This window comes from Oncorhynchus keta, chromosome 4, assembly GCF_023373465.1.
Source record: "Oncorhynchus keta strain PuntledgeMale-10-30-2019 chromosome 4, Oket_V2, whole genome shotgun sequence".
Classification (NCBI taxonomy): Eukaryota; Metazoa; Chordata; class Actinopteri; order Salmoniformes; family Salmonidae; genus Oncorhynchus; species Oncorhynchus keta.
The window spans coordinates 49,069,991-49,089,097 of NC_068424.1; the positions used below are offsets into that span (position 1 = coordinate 49,069,991).

The 19,107-nt window shown below is 44.2% G+C and overlaps 1 protein-coding gene across 1 annotated transcript; it reads right to left on the reverse strand.

Annotated features, from left to right (window-relative positions):
• Positions 1-400: 400 nt before the first annotated feature.
• si:ch73-233f7.1 (uncharacterized protein LOC100537710 homolog) lies at positions 401-8,198 on the reverse strand. Its single transcript, XM_035768830.1, has 4 exons — positions 5,380-8,198; positions 2,205-2,263; positions 1,951-2,066; positions 401-1,607 (listed from the first exon to the last, which is right to left on the reverse strand). The coding sequence occupies exons 1-4, from the start codon at positions 7,933-7,935 to the stop codon at positions 1,261-1,263; spliced, it is 3,078 nt and encodes a 1,025-aa protein (XP_035624723.1). The 5' UTR covers positions 7,936-8,198; the 3' UTR covers positions 401-1,260.
• Between the last annotated feature and the right edge of the window lie 10,909 nt (positions 8,199-19,107).

The following is a 19,107-nucleotide window of genomic DNA, read 5'->3' on the forward strand; positions in this document are numbered from 1 at the left end:
TCCAAGTCCCACCGTCTTTAATTAAATTATATTTCGAGGAGAGATTCTGTTTGTTCAGTTAATGAACCTCGACTATTCTCTACGGGCGAATGGAAATGCGAGCACCCTAATTAGCATATGTTAGCATTTTACTATGTTTATTCCTTGCCACGGAAAACAGCTTACCGTGGCAGAAAGCCTGCCCCGGAGTTAGTGTGCCGTGGAACTTTTTTACCCTAAAACAATTTCCCAACTTTAAAGTGGATGGGTGACTCAAGCTGATTAAACATTGAATACGTGTCTCACTCAATTTAATCCATCCTCAGAATTAAACCTTTACTGCCTCTAGGCCTGTTTGGGGAAAGCTGGTGATGACAAGAGAATGCGTAATAGGCTCCATAATATAAGAAAGTAAACCATATATGAGAAAAAATACTTTATTCTCAGAAATGTATATACAGTATATGTGTTGGGTAGTTGACTGTTTAAAGTCTTTGTGGATCCCCTGCATCACAATTGCAGTTTGCATCTACAAGTAGGCTATATTCATATATATTCACACAAGATCTGCTTGACAGACCCCCACATTTTAAAACGTTTCAGGTGAATGAATGCAACCTGGTTATTTGTATTTATTTTCCTTTTCTTAAACATTCAAAAATAGAATTCATATTTATAACAATGTGCAAAGCGCTGTCCAATCTTAGGCTATTTGTATGTTTCTCGTCAAACTGTTGATCCACGCTGATTGTCAAAATAATAATGCTAATGATCATAATACCAATAATTAATAATGATGATTTATCATACTGGGCTACAGGTAGCCTAGCAGTTAAGAGCATTGGGCCAGTAACCAAAATGTCGCTGGTTCAAATCTCCAAGCCGACTAGGTGAAAAATCTGTCTATGTTCCATTGAGCAAGGCACTTAACCCTAATTGCTCCTTTAAATCGCTTTGGATAAGAGCGTCTGGTAAATGACTCAAATCCATTGAAAATCAGACTGTTGGAAACATGTGGCAGTAATGTGTCAAAAATAGCAATGGCCAACAGTGGCAGGTGTAAAAATGAGGTCACTCTTCTTAGATTCATCTCCTCAACATTAGTCCATCTCCCTCGTTCCTTTATTATAGAGGTCGAAAGTTCATTCATTCATTCCGGCATTTGTACACTTATTTAATTGATTCCTTTCATCCTTAGTCTGTTTACTATGTTAGCAGACATAGGGCTCATTCATACCATAGAGGCTACTCACTCACTCATTCCCTCTCAGGAGCCCATTATTAATCATTATACAGGTCATTGTTGATGACAGCTGCTGCTGCGTCTGTCTGGGGCTCGTAGTTGTGGATGAAGCGTCTCTTCTTGCCAAAGGTAGAGAAGGAGTTGTGGACGTCCAGCTCGCTGCGGTGGTGGGTGGCTGCTGGCCTCAGGGTGCACAGAGCCGACGGCGTGCCCGGGATGTACACGTTATGCTGGTAGTCTGGAGGTGGGTGGGGGTGAGGATGAGGGTGGGGGTGTGGCGGGAGAGGAGGCTGCTGGGGTTGGGGCTGTTGCTGGGGTGGAGGGGTGCACCGGGGGGTCCAAGAGCGAGGAGGAGGCCCAGTGGCAGGAGGAGACATCTTGTAGTCTGTGGAAGTAGAGCGATTATGTCAATTAACATACTGCGTGACTGAAATCAAGGTGAGACGGATATCACAAAACACACACACACATACGTCGTAGAAGTGGTACACCTATGTGCTCATTAGCCACCTGTTCATTGGCTGTTTTCTATTATCCAGGGAGAGGCATTAGATTGTGTGTGTGTGTGTGTGTGTGTGTGTGTGTGTGTGTGTGTGTGTGTGTGTGTGTGTGTGTGTGTGTGTGTGTGTGTGTGTGTGTGTGTGTGTGTGTGTGTGTGTGTGTGTGTGTGTGTGTGTGTGTGCGTGCCTGTGTGTGTGTTTCAGGCCCAGGCCCAGGCCTTCACCTACCCCTCATGTGGGTGCCCCAGGTCCAGTACTGGCCAGTCATGGGTGTCATATAGTTCTCTGGGTCTGCATGCATGGCCTTCCTCATCAGAGTGCCATCCATGTTGATAGAGTTACAGCTGCAGAGGATAAAGATGCATACCATAAATGATCACATAATGCTTTATGGCATGAACACACACCGGCCAAAAATGAATAACGTACATATCAAAAGACTGGTATGCTGAGGTAAGTGTAATGTCAAAAGCAATGGTTACCTTTTCAAAGAGGAGTTCTGGTTCTTTGTGAGGGTCCAGTCTGTGTTTGGTTGCTTGAGCTATAGATAAAGGAGAGAAAATACTATCTTAAAAAATGTCCTGTCTTACAAACCACCAAACAACCGTTCTGAAATCACCCAGCAGTAATATAGCCTACTCGTTCAACGACTTTGCCGAAGAGTAGGTATACATATCCAATAGTATACATTTTTCCTTTCCATATTCTAGGCTTCATTATATCCGGATATATTTTTCCATGGAGCTTGACTGCCACCCTGTGGCCTTATTTCAGAACGCAGTGAGGAAGTGCGCCGTGCCATAAGCAATGACTTGCCTGTCAATTATTTCGCTTTCATCCACCGCAGCACAGCAGGGGAGGGGACCGGCACCGCGGAGTGATATTTATTCCGGGTATAAATCTCATAGTAGCCTATGGATTCCACGCTCTATTAATTGACTTAGAGCTGTTAACAAGAAGAATGCGACGTAAGCTATTATTGGAATCGGTATTCAAAATACATTCATCGGGAGTAATACACAAAACTCAATTAGAACCCCACCGGGATGAAACGAAAACACGATTTTAATCTTCAAAGAAAACCGTGCCACTCAGGAAATTAAGAAAATGACACAAGTAATTGTTTTGTGGGTTTTATGCATCATTTTTTTAATGTTCCTATTACTCTGATGCTCTGAGAACATGCTTTGAATTACTGTCTTGCTGAGAAGCGGGAAATGTTGTGCAGTCCTTGCAGCTTTACACACTATAGGTCATCTCTCTGTTTCACAGACCACTCCACTTTTTGACCTTCTCAATTTATGTATTTTTTTGTATCACCCTGCTGAAATTACACTACACGCAGGCCTACATACAACATCGTTATGGCTGACAACTAGGCTATATAACCATCCCACTGTTTCATTGGTAAGTCTTTGAGGTTTTATGCTTTCATCCGCGACATGACTCTCGGGGAACACAGGGGTGATTTAAGGGTACCAATTAACGTCATCAAGGACACCAAGCCCCTGGAGGGACATAGCTGCTAGCAGAACAATCATCATGACCTAGAATCAAGTTCTTTATATGGCCAGAGGTGTTCTTGCTATGAACGGGACTGACATTTTTAGTCTTCGTCTACACGGAGATCGGGATGTTCCAGGGGAAAAAAGTGTGTCCTTTTATTCGTCATACTGTCTGCCTACATTGTACCAGATTATAGAGATGACAAAAGGCAATACGCACACATCACATTCACGGTCTGCCGGTCCCATCTAGTGACTCCGGCAACAGCGGTGTCGACATCGCCCCCCCTCTCTCCCTCCCCCCTCTCTCCCTCCCCCATCCTTCACAGTTGCTCGGAACACGGGTTTACCAGCCTGGTCTCATAGACTAGACGTAACATTGTGAAGGTAAATCTGGGACAGTCAAATTAGTATGATATGTTACGTTTGGTATGGATACATGCTAGCAAATTCCAATAGACTTCCAGTCATTTTGCTAGCGCTATTTAGCATTGGCTTGGAAAACTACCTTGAGCTTCCATCATACTGAACACATTGACATACAAATGTTATCCACAAGTTCATCTGACTCCGAGGAAGTAGATAAAGGGCCTGGTCAGGGTTGATGGTGCAGGTGTATAACGAAACATTTAGCAATCCTAAGGTTGCGTGTTCGGATCTCATCACGTACCGTTTTAGCTTATTAGCAACTACTTAGCATAACCCTAACCCTTTAACCTAATTACTAACCTTAACCCTAAACCCTAAACCCTAGCCTAGCCAACGTTAGCCACCTAGCTAACGATTCCCACAACAAATTGTGATTCGTAACATATCATACAAAATGTAATTTCTAACATATCATACAAAATGTAATTTCTAACATATCATACAAAATGTAATTTCTAACATATCATACAAAATGGATGGTGGACTGTACATATTATACTAGTTGATTTACATTTACTATGTTATGGCTAGCCCTGAGTCCGGATTGATGTTAACTATGTTATGTCTACCCCTGAGTCCGGGTTACAGGATCCACAGCTCTCTCCTCTCTCATTCCACGAGGACAACGCCAGGGCACTCTACAGGCGCGCCACGTCCCAGCCTGGTACTTGGACCCCTTCACCCGTCCCCCAAAATTATCTCTTTGCATTTTTCATCAATAATGGACGCGACTCCCTTTCGTATGCACGGCATTGTGGGTCGTATAATGGCTCGGCTGTGTCTGTGCCCTTGAGGCATAGTTAGTGGGGTTATTGGCCCAAAACCGTTAGAATGAAAATGAGTAGAGGTGCAGAATTCTTCAGAACGGTCGTTGATAGAATACTACAGCCCAGACAAGCGGGGTTCTATTTCAAACTTGCTCCCGTCATTACGTGTCTGTCAGCCGTTCACCTTGTAGCCCGGTAAAAATTCGCAGACGCTACAAGAAATCAATTCAAACGGGTGTTTTTTTTTTATAGGAAAGTATAGACTGCATGTCTGTCTCTCTCTCGTATCACATAGCAGCAGACAGAACAGACAATGACATTGTACCCACAATACTCAATCATACAAACGTTATGGTATTTCTCAAAACCCCCTATTATTCCAAACGTGTTTTACAAATAAACAAACAATGGGAAAATGAGGATTATAGACAGAGCAAATAGATGAGAAACAAGACGTGGATCGGGGATCGAAATACAAGCATCGATGTAAACATGACTGAGGTTTATTCCTCTCCGTTGCTCTGTGAAACGGAGATCTCTGGCAGACTGTTCAGTTCTGTGTGCGAGAGGAGAGAAATGCGCTCCACAACACATGCTCAGCCTACAATATACTGTGGCGTGTTCCGCTTTCTGTCATAGCCTTTGTGAATAGAATATCCACTCTCTAATTATTTCACTTCCTTTTCGTTTACTCACATGCAATTACTGTATAATCAAGGTTGTGGTTTGTCAAATATAAACACCAACAGAAATGTCAACTAAATACGTGTTGGTTGCATTAGGAGAAAGTTTACCAAGTCCGATTTATTTTTACGTTGATATGAATATCGTTCAAGTCCAGGCAAACATATTACACTTTCGATTGTATGATTTGACCTTCATTAGGTGGAATGTCGTGTACTTGATGATTATCAAAATCAATTATTTGAAAGCCAACACATTTACTCTCACTTTACCTCATTTGGAGTGGTGGCTCCGGAATGGTTATTCACCGATGAGCTCCGGTGGTGCGCGCTCCAAGCCAAGTTATCAGCCCCCTTTGCCTCGTTGTTCCTCGGGGTGCTAATGGGGCTGCACGGCTTCAAGAACATAAAGTCGCTCTTAGCTGACTCGGGGGTCAGACATACTTTATAACAGTAGGCTTGGGACAGAGTACCGTTGCCATTGACCTCCATGCAGTTGGTGGGCACCTTCGCCCCGGTGGAGATCTGCAGGTTTAGGTTAGATTTCTTGAACACCTCCGGGGGCGGCTCTGGTTGGAAGCCCCCGCAACAGCAGCAGGCGAAGGGGGGGAGGTTATACCCACTGATGGTCTCTCTGTCCTTGTAACACTTGACCGCAGCCAGGACGATAATAGCCACCAGGAAGATTAGCGAGATGGTGCTCAGTGACACGATCAAGTAGAGGGCGAGGTTGGAGGGGGGCTGGGGGCTCAGAGTGAGGTCGCCGAAATCAGACAGGGACTCCGGCACATTGTCAACCACGGAGAGGAGGATAGAGACGGTGGCGGAGAGAGGCGGCTGCCCGTTGTCCTTGACCAAGATGACGACTCTCTGCCTCGTAGCGTCCTTATCCACGAACCGGCGAATCGTCCTTATTTCTCCCGTGTAGAGGGCGACACTAACCAGCCCCGGGTCCGTAGCCTGGAGCACCTGGTAGGAGAGGCGCGAGTTCTGTCCTGCGTCCGCATCCAGCGCAGTGATCTTGGCGACTAAGTGCCCCGCATCCACTGACCTCGGGACTACCTCTGTCGCCACGGTCCCGTTCTTGGGCAATGGGGACACGATAACCGGAGCATTATCATTCTGGTCCAAAACGAACACATTTACCGTGACATTGCTGCTGAGCGGAGGGAAACCGGCGTCCTGCGCCTGCACACGTATCTGAAAGTTCCTTAGCTGTTCGTAGTCAAAGGACCGCAGCGCATAAATGTTTCCGTTGTCCGAGTTGATGGAGACGTAAGTGGACACGGGCATGCCTTGGATCTGACCCTCTAGAATCGAGTAGGACAGATAGGCGTTCTGATTAGAATCAGGGTCGAAAGCAGTGACTGAGCAAATGAATGCGCCCGGGGCGTTATTCTCGGTCACGTAAACTGTGTATGATGGCTGGGCGAAGCGCGGGGGGTTGTCATTAATATCAGACACTTGGACGAGGATGGTTTTCCTCGTGGAGAGAGACGGGGAGCCCAGGTCTCGGGCCGTGAGGGTGATGTTGTACTCGGAGACGGCTTCCCTGTCGAGAAACTCACTAGTCACCAGAGTGTAGTAGTTCTTAAAGGAGGAGTGGAGCTGAAAGGGGACGTTGCTGGGGATCTGGCAGTCCACATTCCCGTTCTCTCCCGAGTCCCGGTCCATGACACTTATAACGGCTATCACCGTGCCCGGTGGCGCGTCTTCCTGGACAGGTGTAGACACGGAGGTGAGGATGACTTCCGGCGCGTTGTCATTCACATCTAAGACATCCACCAGTACCTTACTGTGCACGGCCACTGCCGAGGGACCCCTGTCTTTAGCCTGCACATACAGCTCATAAACACTCGCTTTCTCATAGTCCACAATCCCCTTCACTCGGATCTCACCCGTATACTGGTCCACGCTGAACAGCTCGCGCACTTTGAGCGGTGCGTGCCCACTGAACGCGTATGAGACCTCTCCGTTCGCACCCTCGTCCAAATCGGTGGCATTTAGCTTCAGCACTAAAGTCCCTCTCGGTGCGTTTTCTACCAGGCTCGCCCGGTAAACAGACCGGTCGAAAACCGGCACGTTGTCGTTGGCATCCAGCACCGTGATGGTGATGCGAGCCGTGCCCGAACGCTCTGGCGACCCCCCGTCCACGGCTGTGAGCACCATCTCGTGCGTCTTCTGCTGCTCCCTGTCCAGCGGGGTCCCCAGCACGAGCTCGGCAAACTTGCTTCCGTCATTACGTGTCTGGATGTTTAGTACAAAGTGCTCGTTGGAGCTCAGCTGGTAGGATCGGAGCGAGTTGGTGCCCACGTCCTGGTCCTGCGCGCTCTCCAACGGGAACCGGGACCCGGGCGCCGCTGACTCTGTAATCTCCAGATTGAACTCGCTCCACGGGAAGCTGGGAGAGTTGTCGTTTACATCCAAAATCTCCACCTCCACTCTGTACAGTTCTAACGGATTCTCGATCACCACTTGCAAATGTAAGAAGCAGGTCGGGCTCCGTTCACACAGCTCCTCGCGGTCGATCTTCTCGTTAACAAATAAAATACCGTTCTCCAGATTCACCTCTAAGTACTGTTTCTTGGCACCGGAGACTATCCGGAAGCGACGGGCAGACAGTTTGGCCACATCCAAACCGAGGTCCTCAGCGATGTTACCGACAAAAGCCCCGTGGTCCAACTCCTCGGGGATGGAGTACCGAATCTGTGCCAGAACCAGGTCCACCACACACGCGCACACCAGCAGGCACACCACCAGCCCGGTTAACGGTGTCCACCGTGTGCTCGTGAGCCTGTGCTCCATCTCAAAGCTTCCCAAGAAAATCATCAACCGTGAAAACAGCACAGGATGAGTTTACCCGTAACTGACATTATGCGCTTTGTAAAATGATTCGTGGATTCGTTTCCAGTTGTTGTAGAAAACAAACAATCAAACACTTCAGAGCGTGTTGCTCCTTTACGCACTTACAATGTAGCCTACTTTCATCAAAGTAATGCTCTTTAGAATAATAAAAACAAGAATGTAAACTTGGAGGGGAGGAGAGGAGTTGAGAGTCTCTATGTGTTGTGCTCCCCGTGCGCAATACCGGCAGTGTGTGAGCGCGGGAGGCTCGCGCTCTGAATTTCCAGTTTATTAGACAATCGGGCTGGTGGGGAGGAGGGTGTGTGTGTGTGTGTGTGTGTGTGTGTGTAAGGAGAGGGAGGGGTTCCGTAGTTGCGAGCAGCACTGTATTGGAGAACGAAGACACGAGAGGAGCGACTCTAATTACAGTAGCACGGTTAACCCTTTCTCTGGTGCAGCTCCTCGGAGCGATTAGAGACGCGAAAGCAGCGTAGCTTTCAGTCGAGACATCAGGGGCTGATCTGGATTAATAGCTAATTGCTTTTCATCGAGGGTGTCGTTTTCTAGTTACTGCGCTGCACAGCTGACGGAGGTTTCAGAGGTCTCGCACTGCAAAGTGTCCCTTAGACAACACTTTACATAGACACAGAGTTGGAAATAAAAGCCACTAAAAAATGCTCTTCTTGTTTCAATAGATACTGGCCAGTATATGAAACTGTGCCTCCAATAGCTTCATAGAAAATGAATACCCAAATGACCACATTGATGATTTAAATCAGCATAGAGAATTTTGGGTTTACAAAAATGATCCTTAATGGGTTATTCAATTTTAAAGGTTGTTTGTGAGCATCTATTTTCCCATCTCAAAAATAATGACAATCGTTCAAATAGGAACTGATACTCTGGTACAAACACGCATTACAACTCCTCTCTCTGTGTAAACAGACCTGAACATGTATCAACACAATCATCATAAAAGCAACTTCGTAAAACCACAATCACGCCCTTTAATCACATTAAGGTATTACTGTTCGGATTATATCAAAATTACATTTTACATTATAATTTGCAGAACGACAGATTTGTACCTTTTCAGATAACATAAAAGCATGACTAAAGACAGAGGTTATTTGTACAGACAAGGCTAAATGTTAGCCCAAGTTATGTGGACGGATGTCAACAGGATGGAATAACTTGACTAGATGATGGATCTGGCACGTCTGGCTATGATAAAACCAAGAGGAGCGGGTCTGTTATGAGTGCGGTACATGTTTGCGCACATCTAATCGTTTCCCCTTTAATCCTGGCCAGTCAGTCAGATATCAACCACGTGCGCGCACACACGCAGACACACTAGGTTTACAGAATCCCTCCGCGCGCGCTAGGCCTCCTCTCTCAACAGACTCGAGTCGCATTCTAATTAAACGCCGTGGCTCAAGCTCAAATTTCTCCACTTGAGCTGACAACACAGCTACTGACACCAAATAAATATCTTCCCGAAACCCCAGGCAGATCACCATGATACAAATCTGTCTTCGACGTCCACATTCGGAGGTAATGCTTAATTTAACGATACAATTTAAGTAACGAAACACTTCGAAATATGACTTTTGGAACATCTTCGAAATGTGATATTTGAGAAACATGAAGGTCTAATTCTGACATGAAACTGTGAGAGCTTGTTGGACACCCTTCCTTAGCGACGACCCCCTTTCTTTCCTCCTCCTCCCCCCCACCCACAGAAACCCACCACCCGCCCTTCTTCTAGAAAAAAAAGTTAAATCCGCAGGTTTAAATAACCAGAAAACACAATCTGCTCACAGACTTAACCTCCAGCAGATGGTTAAGCTTCTCCAGAAATGATTACATTTCTGAAAAAACACAATTTCCATTGGTTTCATCGTCTTTTTAATTAACGGAGTGGAGGATTAGTGTGTAGCTATCCGGGATCAACCGTTCCCCAACATAATACAAATGTTTTGTGATAAATAATCCCTAAGCACTCAGTTGGATGTACCGACAGTCCCTCGGTGCCTGTTACATTAACATGCATTACACGGAGCATTACGATCGTTTCATCCGCCCCCCCGCATTTCCTTGCACCCCCACTGCATTGTCCAACGGCGAATTCACCTTGCTCACACTCACCAACAATCACCTGACTGTCCCGTCCGGGCACACACAGCGGTCATTTCTCTCCCTCACACGCAGAGAGAGAGAAAGAGGAGAGCGAGAAGGGGCACTGGGCACTGTGTGTTGGTGCTAACCGGTTGAATGGCGGAGCCCGGAGCTGGGCCCAGATTCATAAAGCACTTCTTACGCAAAAACTTAAAAGAAGCTTTTTTAAGAAAAAAAAAAGAAGTTCCTAAGAGGTTCATAACTGCAATTCATTAATAACATCTTAAAATTGAGAAGTTCATATGAAAATAATTCTAATATCTTCTATGGCAGGGTCTACAGACAATCACGGACTACAAAGGGGAAACCAGCCACATCGCTGACACCGAAGTCTTGCTCCTGGACAAGCTAAACACCTTCTTCGCCCACTTTGAGGATAACACAGTGCCACCGACGCAACCCGCTCCCAAGGACTGTGGGCTCTCCGTTTCTATGGCCGAGGCGAGTAAGACATTTAAGCGTGTTAACCCTCGCAAGGCTGCCGGCCCAGATGGCATCCCTAGTCGCAACCTCAGAGCATGCGCAGACCAGCTGGCTGGAGTGTTTACAGACATATTCAATATCTCCCTATCACAGTCTGCTGTCCCCACTTTCTTCAATATATCCACCATTGTTCATGTACCCAGGAAAGCAAAGGTAACTGAACTAAATTACTGACCCGTAGCACTCACTTCTGTCACATCATGAAGTGCTTTTAGAGGCTAGTTAAGGGTCATATCACCTCCACCTCCACCTGACACCCTAGAACCACTTACATTTTCTTACCGCCCCAATAGATCCACAGACAATGTAATCGCCATCACACTGCACACTGCCCTATTCCATCTGGACAAGAGGAATACCTACGTAAGAATGCTGTTAATTGACTATAGCTCACCCTCCAAGCTCATCATTAACCTCGGGGCCCTGGGTCTGAACCCCGCCCTGTACAACTGGGTCCTGGACTTCCTGACGGGCAACCCCCAGGTGGTGAAGGTAGGAAACAACACCTCCACTTTGCTGATCCTCAACACAGGGGCCCCACAAGGGTGTGTACTCAGCCTCCTCCTGTACTCCTTGTTCACCCATGACTGCGTGGCCATGCACACCTCCAAGTCAATCATCAAGTTTGCAGATGACCCAACAGTAGTAGGCCTGATTACCAACAATGACGAGACAGCCTACAGGGAGGAGGTGAGGGCCCTGGGAGAGAGATGCCAGGAAAATAACCTATCACTCAACGTCAACAAAACAAAGGAGCTGATCATGGACTTCAGGAAACAGCAGAGGGAGCACAGTTCCTCGGTGAACACATCAGTTATGATCTGAAATTGTCTACCCACACAGACAGTGTGTAAAGAAGGCGCAATAGTGCCTCTTCAACCTCAAGAGGCTGAAGAAATTTAGCTTGGTCCTTGGTCCCTCAAACCTCTACAGATGCACAATTGAAAGCATCTGTTGGACAGAGGCAAGATGTGCATGCCATCAAAGAGTGGGCCTAGTGTTCAATTAATACAATTTCATGAGAGCAACTACACTTTTTTTTAACATGACATGAAGCCGAAGATAACTTTGTAAAAACATGTTCTATAATAAAACATGTTGTTATTGTCATAACCTTTTCTTCCAATTGCATAGGTATATATATATATTTTAATGAAAATCTTAAACAGTGGTTCGTTTACATTCACTACCTTAATCCTGAAATGTATTGAAAGGGACTGGACCTTAAGCCGTGTGGGAAGTTTGGGAACCCAGTTGATTATCTATGGGCCTACTGAAAATCCTTATTTTATTCATGATCCTAGAGCGCCATCTAGCGTATAATTTAAGGTGAAGAAATGACCGGGCAGATAGGACTGCAATACTGTAGCCTACAAACATAATCTTTGTTTTTTACATTGCAACAATAAAACTAAATCAATATTAAACTATATACTCAAACCAAAGCCTACATTTTAATTTGTCAAATGTTTGCGAAATGTCAAGGCAAAGGCTACCTGAAGCCTAAAAATGGTAGCCTATAAAGCTGATTTACAAACTACTTTAATTCAGCACACAATTATACCCATTCATTTAAATAACATGTTTTATTGATGATACATTTTTTAAAAGCCTCATTGTAGGCTACAATATAAGAATGGAAGTTCAAAATGTAAGCCCTCAATAGGGAAGGTATCCTAATTGTTAAACCCTCATTCATCAATAAGAAAAAAAAACTCATTTTTGTATTTTGAATATTTTTTCCAAAAACGCTAGGTTTTCGTACCTGGGGTACATTAGATAGTTAGACAGCTGAAGTAACCTCGGAGCTAACCCTGCGCCGAGAAGGCGAGGCTGCAGAACGATTTACGACCTCTGCTATGATCTAGGCTACGTTACTCAGTGTATTGCACAAGTCTTCCTTAACCTATGTTATGTAGGGCGGCGCACAATTAGCCCAGCGTCGTCCGGGGGACGTTAGGGGAGGCGGTTATACCTATTCGTGATAGGTCGTCATTGTAAAATAACATTTCTTCTTAACTGACTTGTCTAGTTAAATAAAGAGGAACAAATACAAACAAAATTCAAGACGGAACTGCAGGTTACCAGTGAGTGAGTCAGAAAATATTTTGGTACAAAATTTGATGATTGTTAGATTATTAAGATAATTTGGTATAACCTAAATCATTTTTTGTATGCCCCCTGCCAGGTTTCGTTTTCGTTTTATTAGTTTAGACGGTTTTGCAATGAATTGAAGGATCTATTAAAATTGCTTCAGAGTTAGCATACAGGCCACACTATTTTCAAAACAAAGCACTCACTTCTCTCATTCGTGATTCTAGAGCGCCATCTACCTGATATAAAGCTTACATTCATAGACTGCAAAACTAGGGACTTTGGATAGGTACAAAATTAAATCTAGAATTGACTTCCTATTTCGCAACAAAGCATCCTTCACTCATGCTGCCAAACATACCCTCGTAAAACTGACCATCCTACCGATCCTCAACTTCAGCGATGTCATTTACAAAATAGCCTCCAACACTCTACTCAACAAATTGGATGCAGTCTATCACAGTGCCATCCATTTTGTCACCAAAGCCCCATATACTACCCAACACCCCGACCTGTATGCTCTCGTTTGCTGGCCCTCGCTTCATACTCGTCGCCAAACCCACTGGCTCCAGGTCATCTACAAGTCTCTGCTAGGTAAAGCCCCGCCTTATTTCAGCTTACTGGTCACCATAGTAGCACACGCTCCAGCAGGTACTGTATATCTCACTGGTCACCCCCAAAGCCAATTCTTCCTTTGGCTGCCTCTCCATCCAGTTCTCTGCTGCCAATGACTGGAACAAACTGCAAAAATCTCTGAAGATGGAGACTCTTACCTCCCTCACTAGCTTTAAGCACCAGCTGTCAGAGCAGCTCACAGATCACTGCACCTGTACATAGCTCATCTGTAAATAGCCCATCCAATCATCCCCATACTGTATTTATTTATCTTGCTCCTTTGCACCCCAGTATCTCAACTTGCACATTCATCCTCTGCACATCCTACCATTCCAGTGTTTAATTGCTATATTATAATTACTTTGCCACCATGGCCTATTTATTGCCTTACCTCTCTAATCCTACCTTATTTGCACATGCTGTACATATACTTTTCTACTGTATTATTGATTGTATGTTTGTTTATTCCATGTGTAACTCTGTGTTGTTGTATGTGTCGAACTGCTTTGCTTTATCTTGGCCAGGTCGCAGTTGCAAATGAGAACTTGTTCTCAACTAGCCTACCTGGTTAAATACAGGTGAAATAAATAAAGAAATGATTGAGTATGCATTTCAAGTCATAATGAACTGACTAGGTGTTGTAGATTAGTTTCCTAGGCTATAGTTTATTATAGTGCATACGGCTTAAGAAGATACATTTGATCAATAACCAATTCTTCTTGATTTATAGGCTAACTTTTGTGAACCAAATTATATTCAAATAAAAAGAACAACAGACAGTAGCTTTGGGTTTGAACTTCTCAGTCCACAGACTGAGAGATTGGAACTGAGAACATTCATAAGTAACCACTGAGCTATGCTGGCACAGGTAACCAGGAAGAAAAACATCTATATATAGGCTGGATGTGCATTGTGCAACCAGTGAGATTATACATGATTATTATCTGATATTCCATGGTCTCAGAGCAACTCCTGCTGGTACATGCAGGTAATTCAGATAGCACACAATGTACGCAATGTACATGGAGATTCTGGCATTTCAGGTAAGCAAAGGCACACAGCTGTGGGTTAAATAGCCTGCTCATGTTTAAGACTTTAATTTCTGATAGGCCTGGTATTGAATCAAAATGTATTAGTCACATACACATTTAGCAGATGTAGCGAAATGCTTGTGTCCCTAGCGCAAACAGTGCAGTTGTATCTAACAATTCACACATCTAAAAGTGAATTAATGGAATTAAGAAATACAGTATAAAGTGTAAGTACAGTATGAAAATATGAAATGAGTAAAGTACCCAGTTAAAAAAAAAAAAAATTAAAAGCGTATGTAAATATTATTAAAGGGACTAGTGTTCCATTAGAGTGGCCGGGATGACAACCATGGAAAAAGACAAAGCTAACAAGACAACACCACCCTCATAATAAAACCAGGATAATATATTTCATAATTAAAGGATATCCCAACTGAAGAAAAATAACTGATGTAATAATGTGTAACAGAAAAATCTATAAAAAAATATAAAAAATAAAAGAACCGGGCAGCGCCCACATTTCGACCCCTCAGCCGGCGAACCGACAAGGAGTCGCAACTTTGGAGTAAGTAGCAACCGTTGCGCTGAGCCGGTGCACCGTTATCAAAAGCTCGACAGCCCATAGAACAGTAGGGATACAGTATATTGCAGCACCACACCACGGGAATGTGATTACGATCCAGCATGTGCATTTGTCACTATCAACTGCAACCGTACCTTCATCCTGTGGCCTATAAAAGCATTCAGGGTAAGCCCAGATACAGTGGGGTCAAATTATTGACACCCTTGATAAAAAAAAATGTATATTTTTTAATTTTTATAATTACTGTGCAAAATAAATACCTTAAATACTGAGCAATATTGTATACTAAAACATTTGAGGAAATTATATTTTGTACTAATACAATTGATCAGAGAAAGATTGTTTAAACAAGCAATCCTTTTCATCCTCGAAAAGGTATGGGTCAAAACACCCCGTTTTCAATATCTCACCTTATGAGTGTAACGAGGGTGGAGAACACATTGGGAGGAACCTTAGACCAGTCCTCCATACAGAATCCATCCAGATCCTTAATATCCTTTGTTTGCACTCTTGGACTGCCCTCTTCAATTCAAACCACAGATTTGCAATGGGTTTCAAGTCCGGGGACTAAGTAGGCCATAGTAAAATGTAGATTTTTGCGGCCAGTTAGCAATTTCGTTGTGGATTTTGAAGTGTGCTTGGCTCTTTGTCTTGCTGGAAGATCCACTTGCAGCCAAGTTTCAGCCTCCTGGCAGAGGCAACCAGGTTTTGGGTTCAAATATCCTGGTACTGGGTGAAGTTCACGATGCTGTTGACCTTAACAAGGGACCCAGGACCAGTGGAAGCAAAATAGCCCCATTACATCAAAGCTCCACCACTATATTTTACATTTTTTTTGCATAAAAAATATATAGCTCAGTATTTGAATGATTTATTTGATATAGTAATTTTTGCTCATCTTTATCAAGGGTGTCAATAATTATGGACCCCACTGTATGTTCGTTCGCCTAATGAAAGTCCTTTTAGTGTGCACAAAACGTGCACCAAGGCCTACAGTCTTAATGAATGAACGACTCAATCAATCAATCAATCAATCAATCAATCAATCAATCAATCAACCAATCAATCAATCAATCATAAATTATTTCTGGAATCTTTGTTTTTATTTGTGGCATAGCGTTTTCCACTAATAATAAGAATAATACAAATCTTTAAAAACGAGTTCTCGGCTACTATACATCCCATAGATTACATAGTGGTTGTCAATAGTGGACTGAAAGCGAATGTATGTCACATTAAAAGAGATGGAGAAAAAACGCCAGGCAGCACCTGCGGTTTGACGCCTCAAGGTTTATGTCCATAAGAAGAAACCAGTCAGCTAAACTGGCACGGGAAGTAGGCCTATTCTACACCTGCACAACCACGGTGTGACCTTACAACGGGCCTTTACTCTTATGGCGTAGGCTAGTTGTAAAAGAACAAAGTCTACCGGTTGCCTATCAACAACAGACTACACAGGTAGCAGCATCAAAAATAGCTCACTTTTAAGCACCATTCACGATAATGAAGTTAAAAAAAGTTTGTGTAGCCTGAATCTAAGGTTAGGTTACACATTTCCCTCTTGCAGGCATTTCCGTACAGGTGAGTTCAACTCTTTGCAATTCGATGTCAAGTCCATTTCTGAATTGTAGTTCATCAACATCCGTTTTGGAAACCCTTTGCATACGCTGGACAGCGCCCGTGGTTCGTAACGTCAACCCGGTGTGGACCGTGATATCTAGGCTTTGTCATAACCACTGAGCTAAACCAGCGCCGACAGTCTCGGGCTGCATCTGGCTTTTTGTATGAGATACAAATAGATCTTATTGACCTGGAGGGGCTTTGTCATGAACACTCAAAGTTCCAGAATGGTATGCTGATGTCAGTCAGTTTGGTCAGGGAGAAATCCAAACCAGTCTGTTTGGAATTAATGACAGCAGAGACATAGGTGATGCATTTCTTGCTTTTACTTATGTGAGAAAATAAAAGGATATATCAGAAATTGTGTAATAGAATTATTGCCTACCTAAAATATGGTCAAATTAATTATAAATACAGTTTATACATGTTTAATAAACATGCTCAGTATAAATAGCCTCTAAAATATGCTAGTCTATGCTGGTCTATGCTAGTCTATGCTAGTCTATGCTGGTCTATGCTAGTCTATGCTAGTCTATGCTGGTCTATGCTAGTCTATGCTAGTCTATGCTAGTCTACGCTAGTCTATGCTGGTCTATGCTAGTCTATGCTAGTCTATGCTAGTCTATGCTGGTCTATGCTGGTCTATGCTAGTCTATGCTGGTCTATGCTAGTCTATGCTAGTCTACGCTAGTCTATGCTGGTCTATGCTAGTCTATGCTAGTCTATGCTAGTCTACGCTAGTCTATGCTGGTCTATGCTAGTCTATGCTGGTCTATGCTAGTCTATGCTGGTCTATGCTAGTCTATGCTAGTCTACGCTAGTCTATGCTGGTCTATGCTAGTCTATGCTGGTCTATGCTAGTCTATGCTAGTCTATACTGGTCAAGCTGGTCTGACCAGCATGGTCTAGCTGGTTAGGCTGGTGATGCTGGTGACCAGCTCATGCTGGTGATGCTGGTATGCTGGGGACCAGCTCATGCTGGTGGCCAAACTGGTCCATGTTAATCTAGCTGGCCTGCAAAACCACACCCATCAAAACCATGCCCCCCATTATCATATTTCCAAGATTGAAATGTTAGTTTCAATATCTGTGTTTTTGCATGTTCATTGATTGATTAATTAAACAATGAATGTATCTTATGCTACACAAAGATAAATGACATGCATTCTTCTAAGCACATCTGTTGGTTGGGTTTATTGCACCCGTTACCGAAAATGGTTGTTCCAGTTATATGATTTAGGTTGTTCTGATTGTTGGATATCCCCACTCTGGCTGGATTCCAATAGGAATGAAAAATGACTTTGCAAGCCAGTATAATGTGACTTGATGTTTGTTGTGCTGTAGACCAGCATATGCTTGTTGTTCACCAGTGTCCAAAAACACAGCGTTCTTTGCTGTTCTTTTCAGCAGAGGTATGACTTTTGAATGGGCTTTTTGTTGTTTCACGACCTCGCCATAAATATTAAAGTCCACCGGTTGCCTAGCAACAGTAGAATATGCAGGAACAGCATCAACGATAGTCTACTTACAAGCGTCATACATGATTAATAACGTTCTACGTAGCCCTGGTCTAACAGTAAACCAAGGTTACAGATTTCGTCTTGCAGTAATAGGCTGATAATGGTTGCGGTAGTTGCAATAAGCCTAGGGTAGCGGTGCAATGTACTCCAACGTTGTCAGATGTGGTTGGTTTACTGGTGAAATGAAACAAGCGGGAAGCCAGTGTATATTTGAAGAGCAGCACTGTCATGTGAATGTTGTGTTGTTGTACCTATTATCTATGTCCAGTAGAGGGAGACAGAGACCGGTAAACACAGCAGTGGACAGAATAGTAGTGCAGCTATTTATTGATTGACATCACACACGCACACACACACACACGCACACACGCACACGCACATGCACATGCACACGCACACACAAACCCATACACACTTCATATGTCACACACTTCATTTGGGTCCTCAGGCATAATTAGAACCTCGCTGACATACAGACAATCAGACAACTATTACATAGAATACAAAGAGCGACAGCAGACAAGAACAAGAGTTTCCCTTAGTGCATATCACAATACCCAGAAACCCAGTCTCTTTGCTATGTGTGGTTATGAATGTGCACGTGTCTGTCCAACTTCAAGTACTTGTGCATCAGTGCCAATAAGTCTGTGTGTGTTCATGACCTTGACTATGTGTGTGTGCGTGTGCGTGTGCGTGTGCGTGTGCGTGTGTGTGTGTGTGTGTGTGTGTGTGTGTGTGTGTGTGCGTGTGCGTGTGCGTGTGCGTGTGTGTGTGTGGCCAGGCGTGTGCATGCATGGCCCCTATGGAGAGATAACTGTTGATTGCTGCAGCAGATGTTGAAGAAGAAGAAGGGGAGAGGGAGAGCCTGCAACAAGGGGAGAGAGGGAGATAAATACATAGAATGAGGGAGGGAAGTAGAGGGAGATAAAGGAGACGGGAAAGCCGGAGAGAAGGAGTTCCACTCACTTTGCTCTTCACCTCAACGCCTCAAGCAGAGCCTGTCCTGCCCTCATACACTATGGCAGGAGTGTCC